The 15,168-nt window shown below is 38.5% G+C and overlaps 1 protein-coding gene across 1 annotated transcript in view; it reads left to right on the top strand.

Moving 5' to 3' along the window:
- TNFRSF25 (TNF receptor superfamily member 25) overlaps positions 1–15,168 on the top strand; it is a 178,922-nt gene that overhangs the window by 161,461 nt on the left and 2,293 nt on the right. The window contains exon 4 of the mRNA XM_044063581.1: positions 12,655–12,804. Coding sequence (XP_043919516.1) covers positions 12,655–12,804 — 150 coding nt within the window. The remainder of the gene's footprint in view (positions 1–12,654; positions 12,805–15,168) is intronic.

The following is a 15,168-nucleotide window of genomic DNA, read 5'->3' as shown; positions in this document are numbered from 1 at the left end:
AAAAAAGGCATTAGTTTCTTTACCTTTACTGATGTCATATTGGTGTTCATACAAAGAGTGTATGAACACCAATATGACATCAGTAAAGGTAAAGAATAGTATGCTTAAATTAAGGAGAGCACGACTATAAATCAATTTACAATAGGATTTTGTTATTTAATGTTTTGTGTCCATGGTAGGCAGGCTTATTTATATTTTGCAAAAGATGGATTGTTTACATGTTTATACACATACTTTATACCTATTTATATTTTCATATATTTATATATTTATTTAAACATATATATATATTCAGATGTATTTATTTATTTATCTATTTATTTATGTCATATATACATCAATTCATAAATTTACCTTTTCATCTTTTATATGAATTTAATATATTATGTACAAGTTATTACTTGGTTGGTTCATATTTCGATTTTAATTTATAGATTGAGAGTTCATAATTTTTGATGAAACATTTTAAGCACTACATTTTTAAAAACCTAATTGAAGGTGGTATTTTAATGAGATGAGGGTAGCCATGTGACCTTGCAATTACTACTTAAAAGACCAATGGCTTTACAATGTATTTTAACTCTGAAGAAGCTCGATAATAACTGAGCGAAAGTGCTTGGTGGATTTACTGTTTGGTTTTAACTCGTGTTAATAAAGGAGCTGCTTTAACCTACTGGTTTTGCGACTACATCTTTTGAGATTCGGGTCCTGTTGCCTTGGATTTGGTTTCTTTTCTTGGTTTTGTGCTTGATTACATTTGATATTTCGAGTTTGTCACATCCATGGCTGAAGGAATGAATACTACTAATTTTCTTGAGACTCCCGTCGCATTGAGAGAGGATCCGGACAACGCACCGGTAACCCATGCTGAATTTACGCAGGCTATGAATTTGTTAACTGAACTTTCTAAACAATTGGGAGAACAAAGCGCTAGGTTGCTTACCAACCAGCAACAGTTCTCTAATAAATCTAACAGAATTTTCCCTTCTTCCGGGTTAGTTACGAGCTGCAGAGCTGATGACGTTGGGCTAGGTGTTCAGTCGCAGGAGAACATTCAGCCTGCTACGTCCTTTACTAAGGCCGGTGCTGTTAGCAAACCGAGAAGGGACGACAACTCTAGGGACACTAACAAGGTTTTTAATTTTGGCGCGTGGACTGAAAAACAGTTTCACTTTCAGCAAGGTACCGTGGATTCTAATTTTAACCAAAACATTGAGAATAACTTCAACCATTTTAGAGATAAACTATAAGCATTCAACAACAACCAACTAGAAATAGACTATTTAAACAAATGCATTCATGTGAACAGAGTGCCCAAAGGGCTTCGTCTATTTAAATTTCCTAATTGTGTGTACCCATGAACCGAGTTATATGATAAATTATATGACATTTTTAATAACGCTGGGTTAGAAATGTTAAAATTAATGGTTGTTGAATACCGAAACAAAGCTGAAGTTTTATTGAAGGACCTTACCACTCTTAATCAAAGTGTTATTAATGATGTGAATTTTGGTAGTGTCAAAAGGAACTATGATGTGTTTCATGAGGTTGATGAACATTGTTTAAAGGTTTTAAACAGAAAAATTAAAAAGCTTGACAGGGATCTACATGAATACCAAGAGGGTTTAGCTTACCCCATCCACAGAAACGGTGGATGGAAAAACAGTAATGACACGGTTATTGTGGAAGGGGAGAATGTGTTGGAGCGCAACAGCAAGGTAGTTAGAGTGTATAATGAACCACTCAGAAGGAGTGAAAGAATTGCTGAAAGGGGTAGGAAACAGTCCTACCAGGATTTTCAATATCCCCCCAACGGGGGGAGGCGAGGGTCGAGACGCCAAAATCCAGGGTGGAACTACACACAGAGATAGAATTTATAGACCTAGCTACACCACTAGTGACAGAAGAGGCCCTATCTAAACAAGTTATTTTTAGGAGAAACAACTTTACAATTTTTAACTTTACTGATTTAGGGCTCACAGACGAACATTATAGTCTGTTTTCAAAAGGTTTTAATTTTGTTCCTTCTGGCCCTTCCAATATTATTAATACTTTGATAGACCTCAAGTTGTTCATTAGACAGCTGAACCTTTCGATATTCTTTAAAGGCCAAGCCAACCTTAATTCAGAATTAACTAGAACCAGCACTTTCGACCCCCCACACACCCGCACCTTAAAATCTTTGAAGAGATGGTGGAAAATGACATTAGAAGGATTAGTAAAGAAAAGAGAGATATATATCCTTTGAATTTTAGTCACGAAGAATTTCAGTTGATTGATAACCTAAAACAGGAAAATTGTCGGGTGATGAAACCTGACAAGGGTGGGGGTGTTGTGTTGATGTACCAAATGGATTATGACTTCAGTTTACAGGGGATGTTACAAGATGCAGAACAATATGAATTGGTGTCCCGTAATGAAATTAATTTAGCTTATTCTAAAATAAGTTATTACTTGTACGATCACCTTTTGCAAGGTACCATTAATGAACAGTTATATAATTATTTTCATGTTGTGAAACCAAAAGTACCTATTATATTTGGTATTCCGAAAACCCATAAAGGTCTGGATCCCCTTAGATTTAGGCCCATTGTCTCAGGGGCAGGCAGCATCACAGAGCCTTTGGCAAAATGTATAGATCATATAACTAAAAGAGTTTTATCCCCAATTGTACATATTTGCAAAGACTCTTGACATTTTTAAGGGTCATTAACCGGCAGATGTTTTCTCCAAAACTCCTTATGGTAACCATTGATATTACTGATTTGTTCCCGAGCATTCCGCACATAGTAGGACTTGAATGGTTTAGGCAAGTGCTCACAGCCGACGCAACGTTGAGTGGTAGGGTCATCAATTTGGTGGTAGAACTAATGGACACAGTTCTAGAAAACAACTTCATCTATTTTAATGGGGAATTTTACCGCCAAAAGAAAGGCATCGCAATGGGAGCATGTTGTGCCTCACTGTATGCCAACTGTGTACTTTATTATTGGGAGCAGCAGTTTGTTTTTAACACACCATGGAAGGAATATGTCACACACTACACTAGATATTTGGATGACATCTGCCTACTATGGAATGGTTCCTCTCATGATTTGAGTAGGTTTTTAGAACACATTAATGACAGCACTGAGTTTTTAAGGTTTACTCACAACATTGATCAAAACAGTCTGCACTATTTGGATGTAACCTTAATTAAGGATTATGTTAACAACTGTTTCCAATCTAAACTCTTTAGAAAGACCACCTTTTCCAATGCCTACATCCACTTTGATAGCGGGCACCCCTTTTATCAAAAAAAGGGGATAGTCAAGGGCCAGTTGATTAGGGCCTCAAGGATGTGTAGCACCTTAGACTATTTTATGGAGGAGGTTAACACACTTTGTGTTTTGTTTAAAGAAAAGGGATATCCGGTCAGATTAATAGAGGAGCTGACCAAAGAAGTTATTGAGAAAAGAGAATCCAGTTATTATCCTTTGTTGGGAACTGGGTTAGTTAGTTCAGAAAATGTAGTAAACAATAACATTTCTAAACATAGGAACAGCTTTGCATTCACATACTCCTCCAATTCCCAAACAATAGAACAGGCCATTTTGAAATATTGGCCTATAATATCAATAAATGATGATATAAAACAATTTATTCCCCAGGTACCGAGTTTTGTTAGAAAAAGAGGAATGAACTTAAAAGAACTTTTTGAGAAGAATAAAGTTAGTAGCAACAAACCCACTAGAAAGAAGGCAGGCACATATAAGTGTGGTTCTTGCAATCAATGTGCCTTTATGCTGAACCAAGATGTTATTTACATCCCCTCTAGGAAATTTAAATATAAGGTTAATAAACATTTTAACTGTGGCACTAAAGGAGTGGTGTATTTGGGGGTTTGTACACACTGCCACAGTTTTTATATAGGTAAAACCGAAAGACATTTTAGGAAAAGAGTGTATGAACACCAATATGACATCAGTAAAGGTAAAGAAACTAATGCCTTTTTTAAGCACTCTAAGACATGTGAGAAGATGCAACTCAAATTCATGATTCTGGAACAAGTGACACCTGACGCACGAGGTGGCAACTGGGAAACTAGACTGGAATACCAGGAACTGTTTTGGCAGCTTAGATTGGATGCAGGTAGACCCCCTGCAATGAACGAAGCTTTGAATATTAATAGTGTGCTTAAATTAAGGGGAGCACGACTATAAATCAATTTACAATAGGATTTTGTTATTTAATGTTTTGTGTCCATGGTAGGCAGGCTTATTTATATTTTGCAAAAGGTGGATTGTTTACATGTTTATACACATACTTTATACCTATTTATATTTTCATATATTTATATATTTATTTAAACATATATATATTCAGATGTATTTATTTATTTATTTATGTCATATATACATCAATTCATAAATTTACCTTTTTACCCTTTATATGAATTTAATATATTATGTACAAGTTATTACTTGGTTGGTTCATATTTCGATTTTGATTTATAGATTGAGAGTTCGTAATTTTTGATGAAACATTTTAAGCACTACATTTTTAAAAACCTAATTGAAGGTGATATTTTAATGAGATGAGAGTAGCCATGTGACCTTGCAATTACTACTTAAAAGACCAATGGCTTTACAATGTATTTTAACTCTGAAGAAGCTCGATAATAACCGAGTGAAAGCGCTTGGTGGATTTAATGTTTGGTTTTAACTCGTGTTAATAAAGGAGTTGCTTTAACCTACTGGTTTTGCGACTACATCTTTTGAGATTCGGGTCCTGTTGCCTTGGATTTGGTTTCCTTTCTTGGTTTTGTGCTTGGTTACATTTAACAAATCCAGTTGTCTAATTAATAGCACTGAACAAGCACTGGATGATCCTCACCATAAACTCGTCAACTTGAGCCTAGCAACTGGCTTTCTACAATGAGAGTAGCACACAGCTGTTGTGATGCCACTCAACAGGCCACAGACCCTGTAAATTACAGACCCATCATGCTGATGAGATGAGTCTTATAAGAAAAGCTATGGAATGCATCATAAGTGACCTAATTAACTACGATATGAAAATCTTATCAGACGTGACTCCCTTCAATTTGACCTAATGAAACTTTTGAACTTCTATGAGCAGGACACTCAGACTGTAGACTGTCCTTTTCAAAGCATTTAGTACCATACCACATGCAAATATAATAAGCAAATTGAAGGACCTCCAAACTGACCCATTTGTGGTTAATCAGACAGCCAACTGGCTTAGTGACAGAACTCGCATATTAAAAGTGGAGGAATGTCCTCTGAGAGCATAAGGGTAACCAGTGGAGTTCCCCAAGGATCTGTGCTGAGACCTCTGCTGTTCTTATCAACATCTTAGATTTACATTTATTAAATGATTATTTTACATTAATAAAGCTTGCTCACGATTAGAAGCTGGGTGTCATCATTAAGACCCCCATTGACATTCACACACTCTTGCATGAGCTTACACTTGTTTCTACCTGGTGTATTAGAAATGAGCTCAAGCTTCATGTCAAAAAGTACAACACTGTACCATTTGGTAATCACTTCCTAGATCTTACTTATAGATAATACACAACTTCAAAATGAAAAGGTTGGGAAACACCTTGGTACAAGGTTGGACAGCTCAGTTAAATTTTGACCATCACATTGCAATAGTGATTAGAACATCCTTCTACCTCGTACAGCTCATATTAAAGGGTATTTCGTCCAGATCAAAAGAAGTCCTCTCCTCCTTGTACTCCTCATACTCCGATTTGATTAGATCCATCACTGAGCACAATGCCTTGGGATGCATTTTACTAAGCTTATGAGACACTTGGAAAGACCTCAGATGTGTGTAACTAAAAAGATTAAAGGTCTAAACCATGTGAACTAGAAAGAAAGACTGGAGGCTTTATCCCTATAATCAGTTTCATATAGACTCCTTATACAAGACCTGTGTCTTGCTTATAGGCCTACAGGGCATCTAGACATTCAAGAACTCTTAGACCTCGATAAATCATTTAGTCCAGCTAATATTAGGGGCAGACATCTAAATTTGTTCTAGCAACTACATTATAATAAGAGGAGGGATAGAATTCTCATGCAGCACCTACCCTGTCTCTGGAACAAACTCCCTCTCCAAGTTAAGAAGTGAGACACATTACCTGTTTTTAAAAATGAGCTGAACAACTGGATGAGTGTTCATAAATTCACCTCTGGTATGACTGGCCTGGCCATCCTTGAAATAAGAGGCAATGTCAAAGGTACGCAAGGCCTAAAGGTAGGTACCGTCAAGGCAAAAATAGCCTTGAGGCCCACTTGCCTTGTAACTCCTATGATCCCATAATCCTGTGATTCTATGAACACAGATATAGGTCATCCCTTTGACTGAAAGTATTTTTTTACTATGAATATGGCAGTCTTCAGTTTCCTGTTTAATAGTGTATGGATATTTGGTCCAACATCACTACAAGTTGGATAAAAAGTTATATTGAAACATGCATCAAAATAAGACTTGCCCTTTCAGCAAGGTGGAAAAGATTTGGAGTGAGAATAATAAATGAGTACATAACAAATGGGGACAAAGACCCCACATGACAGTGCATGGGGGTTACCCGCTGAGCAAGGGATCAGTTTTCTATGAGTGGTACTTTTCATATTAGAAATTTACCAATGTATCAGCCATTCAATTGATCACTCCGTTGTAAATCTGGGAAAGGATTTTATGATTTTCTGTTTCACAGGTGAATCTGACAATGTATACTCTTCCCTCAGTATCCTTAAGTATTCCTCAACCCTTACTGTCTGGTCTCTCCAGTCACAAATGTCCATATATTCCTTTTCTACAAATCACCTATCAGTCTTCCTTCTTACATTCTTTCTATTCCTTTCGATCATTAGTATTTACTTCAACCCTTTTCCCCTACTACTCTTCTCACTTTGCTTTCATGAAATTTCTCTGCTGGTATCGCCTATTTCTTGTTTTTTCCCCTATTCTGGCTGTGTCATTTTATACTCTGCTGTGCTACTTCTGACCATATTTCCTCTTTAGTCTATTAACATGAAACTAGACTCACCTCAGACTGTCTGTTATTCACTTTATCCAACTCTATTCTTCTTGCATCATTTTTACATCATGCCTTTCTCCCATTCACTCATCTCTGGCAATGTTTGTCTCATTCCTATAAAATACAAACAAATGAATACCAACTATTTTATTTGTTTTGTTTGTTTATCATCTCTATTCTGATAAACCAATCAATCTCTGAATCTAAAGTCCCCTCTATCTGGAAAGAATGTGTTATCCTACCAATACACAAAGAAGGTCACTCCATTGACATCATGCATTTCAAAGCCATAGCCATCCTGTCATCTCTCACAAAAATATTAGAAAAATGTGTGCATACACAAGTCATTGAACATATATGACAAGAAAATGTTCTCACTCCTACACAACATGGCTTTCACCCAAAACATAGCACCACTGCTGCCCTTCTTTCCTTTATTAACACTATTTCTCTGGCTAGGGACAACAATAAACTAGTGTCATACTTATTTCTGGATCTATCTAAAGCATTTGATACAGTCTCCCACCCCTCTCTTCTGGACAAACTCACTAACCTGAATTTCTCAACTTCTACCATTGCCTGTTTTTCTAGTTACCTTACAGACCAACTTCAGTCGGTCAAATCTCTCTCTGCTCTCTCTCCTCCTCTCCCTATCAAAATGGGTGTTCCCCAAGGATCTATTCTTGGTCCCCTAGTCTTCAATATTTTTATTAATCAACTCTACACCTCCTGCCCACAGTCGTCCCTCATCCAATATGCTGATGACTCTACAGTTATCTCCATTGTGGACACCCCCACTGACTTACATTATACATTATATTACCCAGAAATACTTAAACTCTGTTGAGTCCTGGCTCTCTAAAAAACAGATAATTCTAAATCCTAAAAAAAAAAAAAAAAAAAAAAAAAAAAACTCTTACTTTTACTTCCCAGAAACCTACACAACCTTAAATCCACTTTTGCTATCCACTCTCTAAATAAAACACAGATAATAGTTGAACCCATCTCAAAACTTCTCTGGGTCATAAGAGATGACCAACTGAAATTTGATTTACATGTTAACAATTGTATAAAGAAAACCCATCAAAAATTTGGTCTCTTATATAGAAATAAAAAGTTCCTATCAAGCAAAGCTAAAATCTCCTTCTCTCATGCCTATCTTCCATGAAGCTTACTATACCGCTCTCAGATCCTCTCTAACCTCCAAACCTCTGTCCTAACTAAGCTGGAGAATACCTATAGCAAAGTGGCCAGAATCGCTGCAAATCAGAGCTACAGATCTCATCATTGCGTCTCACTAAAACACTTGAACTGGCAGGAATTACCCCACCAGTTTCTCCTCTCTCAGCTTCAAATTGTCCAATCTATCCTGTCCCAAGCTGTGTCCTCTAATCTCCTTCTACACTCCCTCTCGAACTCTCCGAAACTCAGACCAGAACCTACTACAAATATATAAACCTAAGAGCAAAATTGGTCAAAACCTTTATAGCTACCACCCTACCATCTCTTGGAACAAGCTTCCATTGGAAATGAGATCACTTAATCAACTCAATGAATTCAAAACAGCCACCAAAGAATACCTTAAAAGTCTCTGGTCTTGCCACTGTACTCATAGGGTCATAGGTTCATAGGTAGGTACTAAGCTATTGGCCCAAGGGCTTAAGTAAGCCTAGCCAACAAGGTTCCATGGTTTACGCCACCCAAGAAAGCAATTTTCCTGTGCCCCTGTCGAGCAGAGCCACAGAAGTGATCCCCGGGGTGTATTTCCTATTTCCCATCCACTCATCAAGATTTTTCTTGAAGAGTGCTAATGAGGAACTTTGCTTGACATACATGGGTAGCTTGTTCCAGAGTATAGGAAGTCTCTGTGACAGGAATCTATCCCTCCAGCATGTCCTGTTTATTGTGGTGACAAGGTTTAGGTCCCTAGAGCATGGGATTGAGATTTCTTTATGTGTAGCATGTCCAGCAGCTCTGGGTTTAACATAGCTTTAAATGTTAGGCAGAAATCACCTCGGAGTAGGCGATATGCTATGGAGTAAAGCTGGAGTTTTTTGAGAAGGTCAGTGTAGGGCATCTGTTTGAGGCCAGTAATCCTCTTTGTGATGTACTTCTGTGGCCTTTCCCTAAACTGTCCATCATCTATTATAATCTTACTTTTCTGCCTTTTACTGGTTTAATTTCTGTTCAGTGTTAGCTCTGTTTGACATATAGGTTCATAGGTTCATAGGTAGGTACAAGGCTATTCGCCCAAGGGCCAACATAAGCCTAGCCAACAAGGTTCCCTGGCTTACGCCACCCAAGAAAGTTAGTTTCCTGTGCCACTGTCAAGCAGAGACACAGAAGTGATCCCCGGGGTGTATTTCCTATTTCCCATCCACTCATCAAGATTTTTCTTGAAGAGTGCTAATGAAGAACTTTGCTTGACATAGATGGGTAGCCTGTTCCAGAGTATGGGAAGTCTCTGGGATAGAAATCTATCCCTCTAGCATGTCCTGTTTATTGTGGTGACAATGTTTAGGTCCCTAGAGCGTGTAGCTTGGAGGGATTGGGATTTCTTTAGGTGTAGCATGTCCAACAGCTCTGGGTTTGACATGTTAGGCAGAGATCACCTCGGAGTAGGCGATATGCTACGGAGTAAAGCTGGAGTTTTTTGAGGCGGTCAGTGTAGGGCATTTGTTTGAGGCCAGTAATCCTCTTTGTGAGGTACTTCTGTGGCCTTTCCAGCTGCTGCAGATGTCTTGTGAGGTACATTCCAAAAGGGACGTTGTACTCTATAATGGGTCTAATGAGTGTCGAGTAGAGGGGAACAATGACCTCTTTTTTCCTGGATGAGAACCCTTTTATGATGAGGTGTGCCACGTAGAAGGACTTCCTGACTACTGTGGCGATGTGACTATCAAAGGAGAGACTACTGTCCACCTGGGTCTCAAGGTCTCTTATCACGCATTCGGTGTTAAGTAGATTGCTGCCTATGTGGTAGTTCATGGGTACAGAGTTTTTACAAAAGGGAATGACACTGCACTTTTTGGCATTGAGCTTGAGGCCATGGCTCTGACACCAGGCATCTCTCTCAGCAGCCTGGGATGTTGTCCGGTCCCATGGATGCTGTGTTTTTGGCTTTAGAGAGGGCAGCTTTTACCTGCGTAGTTGTGATTACAGGGACTCTGCATTCTTCCTGTATAGATATGGGCCCTTTAGGGGGTGAGAGGGGGGTAAAGTTAGCACTGAACCTATCTGCCAGGATGTTGGCAATATCAGTTGGTTCCGTAATTTTCATGCCTTTATGCTGTAACTCAGAGCAGATCTTAACTAACTAATTATTCTGTACTTTTATACAGCCTCTTCTCTAATAGTCACCACATGGACTGTATCTTTAACTTCGTATACTGTATGATAAACCTGCACACTGTTTCCTGCACATATCCTAAGTGTAATTTCAACTATAACTCTGTAAATAGTCACAATGCTCTACTGTTTCTAACTTAAAAATGCTAATGTCCTTGATTTTTTTATATAAATTTGTGGAACTTAAAAAATGAAACTTAAAATTGCTAATGTTTTGATTTCTATGTAAATTTGTGGAGCTTTTCTCCCCGGCTCTCCGCTGAAAAAGGGCTATCAGCTCAGATCGGTCAGACCGGTCAACAAATGTAAAATAAATAAATAAATTATTTATTTATTAATCGGGGAGGTATGCTGATCCAGAGACCCATTTCGGTGATGGCCTGAGCCACAAGGCCAGGAATAAATGCATTGTATATTAGGACAATTCAGGAAGACCAATTATTCAGTATGCTTTTGGGGGGTCAGAGAAAGCCAGCATGCAAGAAAACCTGCACAGGAGAAGAACATTCAAAACTCCTCATAGACAGTGGACTGAGATTGGGATGTAACTCCTACCCTCAAGCTGTGATACCTGTCATGTCTTGAATAAAAGCCTGTCAGTTAATTTATCTTTTCTTCTGCTATGTACTGATAGGCTCTGTGGCAGGCCAGTTGTTCTAATGATTTTTTAGTTGCACCCTGTTATCTACATCGATTGCATTCTATACAAAAATACTTTTATAATTAAGAATAGTGTATATTATTTAATCTGTGTTAAAAGATTTGTGCATTTTTGTAGCCTTTGACTAAGGCTGTGGTTGAACAGAGTCATACTTGGTTCAACTCACTTCCCATTTAGTTATCACCAAGTAACTAATAAAAAAAGTAAATAACAACTAGCTATGCACCTTTTGTAAACTATGGACACTGTTTGAGAAAATATTTGTTAATGAGGCAGGATGGAGTGGGTGGAGAAGGGTGTCAGGAGTGATTTGTGACAGACGAATACCAGTAAGAGTGAAAGGGAAGGTCTACAAGTGGGTAGTGAGACCAGCTATGTTATATGGGTTGGAGACAGTGGCATTAAGAAAAAGGCAGGAGTTAGAGCTGGATGTGGCAGAGTTAAAGATGTTAAGATTTGCACTGGGTGTGACAAGGGTGGACAGGATCAGGAATAAGTATATTATAGGGTCAGCCCAGGTTGGAAAGTTTGGAGACAAAGCCAGAGAGGCAAGATTACGTTGGTTTGGACATGTGCTGAGGAGGGATGCTGAGTATATTGGGAAAAAAGATGCTAAGGATGAAGCTGCCAGGTAACAGGAAAAGAGGAAGGCCTAAGATAAGGTTTATGGATGTGGTGAGAGAGGACATGCAGGTGGTTGGTGTGACAGAGCAAGATGCAGAGGACAGGAAGAAATGGAAACAGATGATCCGCTGTGGCGACCCCTAACGGGAAAAGCCGAAAGAAGATGATGATGATGATGACCTCTTAAGTATCATTTTACAGCTTCTAAAGTTGGGAATAAGATATCAGAATCAAAAACTGGGCCTTGAACTTCATCTAGTCCTGTGTCTCTCTGACTTTGCACATCTCCAACATCACAGAGGCATGCAGTTAGCTCACATTCCAGGAACAGCAGCAAAGGGTTTCTTTAATATCAGTGCTCTGAATTCTTTCCAGGCCCCACTTCACAAATACATGCAGCTGTATTTAAAAAAAATGAAATTCTGTCTTTATGGCCTGAAATTCTCATATAGCTAATAGTGTTACATGTATTTTTTTACTAGGATTACAATTGTTGGTGCATCTATACTTGAGCAAAATAAAAACAAATGCTAAGTACAGAACATTGAATAAAGCAAAATGGCAATTATACAATTACTAAAACTAAGAGTTAATACAAGTTATTGTAAAGCAGTATATATGCATTCAGATATGAAGATGACGGGGGGGGCGGGGGGGGGCGCAGTTTATTGGACTGCTTTTGTACATGATACGTAACTTGGCTATATGCATATTTAAACTCGACCAGGAGGATTTGAGGAGTAGATGGGTGGAGTAACATTGCTGGAGTAATTCTGTTTCACTGCTACACATTTGGGGAAAATGCTTGCATAGACACATGCAAAAATGTAAATATAAAGGGATGAGTATATTAATTTAAATGCATGAGTGTCTGCATACACTTACATAGGTACACAGTCCTAAGTGCTGATAAATTTCCACGTTGAACTTTAAGCAACTCATATGGCTTTTCTTCTATTTTCAGTGCATCAAATTGAGATTGAAGAATGCAGACCGGAACATGACAGACAATGTGGATGTGGGCCTGGGAATTACAAGGTCTGTTTTGGCAAATGTGACACATTTCATTGTAAACCTTGCAGTGAGTGCAAAACTGGGAAAGTGATCAAGGAATGTAAGTAAATATTATTTTTTCCCAAAGTGGCAGATATACTTTTGGTAACATTTTCATTTGTGAGGTTGCATGCCTATATTAGCACTAGACACTAAGATATAGCCAATGCAATATTTTTAACAAGGATAGTAACATGAATTAAACTGCAATGACATCCGTTCCATTAGATGGAAATATCTAGAATGATGTTTGTCTGATAAGTAATCATTAAACTGTTTTCTCAGTAAATATTTTACATATGCCTGTATTCAGTTGTATGATGTAGCAAGAATAATTAGATCATCAAATTATACCTCATTAACCAGCTGCAGCAAGAGTAAGTAACCAATCAAATTATAGGTTCATAGGAGATTACTAGGCTAATGGTTTAAAAGCCCTTACAAGCCTAGCCAATATAACCTGATTTTACCCAGTATATGGCCAATAAATGGCTCCTAGGGGCAGCAGGATGGCATGGGTTTGTGCCTATGCCTTGAGCATCTTACAGATTGCCCCTGTCTATAAAGGACATATGCACTACTTCGGCTGTGAATTTGCAATTCCCCATCCATTGATCCAAATTGTGTTTGATGAAGGCCAGGGAAGGACTCTGTTTAACATGAATAGGAAAGAGCACTCTCTGAGACATATATTTGTCTCTCCAGCATGTTTTGTTTGAGTCTCTGATTAAGTTTAGATCCCTAGACTGGGTGACCGTAGTGCTGTTTGTCTTAAGGATGTGTAGCAACTCCATCAGGGCTTGATTTGTGAGAGCCTTGCAGGTCAGGCATAGGTCACCTCTTAGTAGTCAGTAGAAGACAGATGAAAAGAATAGAGGTTTAATCTATCTGCATAGGACATGTTGTTTACACCCTGCATTTTCTTTGTGAGGAACCTCTGAGGTCACTCCAACTGCTGTAAGTGCCTAGTCAAGTACATGCCAAATGGTGCATTGAACTCAATTATTGGTCAAATGAGGGCTGACTACAGTGGGACTATAATTTCATTGGATCAGGATGCCATATCTCTACTTATAAGTTGTGGCACATAAAAGGACTTTCTCATCACTGTGAGCACATGGTGATCAACATTCAGACTACTATATCTGTGTACCTAGATCGCTAACCTCTGAATCTGCTGTTAGGGGTGTGTGCTATTCATGTTGTAATTTCCAGGGGTATTTGACTTACCAAAGGGTATGATAGTGCATTGTTTCGCATTTAGTTTTAGGCCATGGTTCTGGCACCAATAATTTGCTTGATCTAGACCCTCCATTATTGTCATCCAGAGGCCTTCCACATTAATTTTGACTTCAGACAAATCTATTCCAAATAGGAGTGGTCCCAGCACTGAGCCCTGTGGCAGACCACTAGAATCTGTCCTCTTGCTGGATCTGGATTCACCCACTTTAACCACATGTGTCCTGTCTATGACCCAATTGGCTATCCACCTGGTGAGATAGGGATTTATGCCCAGTTTTGCAAGTTTATTTATAATACCTGATTGAGGAATTGTGTCAAATGCCTTGGCCAGGTCGAGGTAGGTGGCATGTACTGTTTTATCCTCATATATGGCCTTAGTGACTTTCTCAAAGAAATCCATTAGATTCAGGTGGCATGACCTGCCCTTGACAAACCCAAATTGGGTTGGGTCCAGGGTTTAGAGGCTTCCTGTGTCATTATTTATCAGGTCCCTAATTATTCTTTACATGGACTTACATATAAAACTAGACAAACTTATGGGTCTATAATTTCCAGGTTCAGTAAATGTTTCCCCCTTCATGCAGTGGGATGACTGTTGCTGTCCTCCATTCTATCAAGACAAAGCCAGTCTGGGGGCTGTGACTAAAGAGAGATCCTAATGGGCCTGATAAGTCCTGATATAAGCTGTTTAAGAGACAACCTGGTCTATCATCAGGTCCCATTGAAGCCATGATTTTAGCTTTAGAGAGCACAGTGGCAACCTGGTCTTTGATGATAATTAGCAATGGAGTGATGGAGGGTATTTTTGGGGGAAGAACTGTGGTGATGATGAAGTGAAATTTGAGCTAAATTTATTGCCAGCAGATGTGCTATATCTTCTGGGTGAGTATAGGTGATGCCATCTTAATCTAATTCTGCACATTGTTGGGTATTGACCTTAAGACTGCGGACATAACTGAAAAATGGCTTATGGTTATCCTTAACTTTGGAAGCTATTTTTTACCTTAAAGTCTGTTTTCAGGGGCTTGACTATTTCCCTGATTCCCTTGTTTAGACTAATGAGGGATTTTTTTGCACTGTTGTACACATTCCCTCTTAATTCTTGACAGGATTTTTTTTTCTTACCAGTTGTAGCAAGGGTAAGTGGGCAATTAAATTATACCTAATTAACTAGTTTTCTATT

This window comes from Protopterus annectens, chromosome 2.part1 (assembly GCF_019279795.1).
Source record: "Protopterus annectens isolate FY-2018-M chromosome 2.part1, PAN1.0, whole genome shotgun sequence".
Taxonomy (NCBI): domain Eukaryota; kingdom Metazoa; phylum Chordata; order Ceratodontiformes; family Protopteridae; genus Protopterus; species Protopterus annectens.
This window is presented reverse-complemented; position numbering and strand designations above follow the sequence as displayed.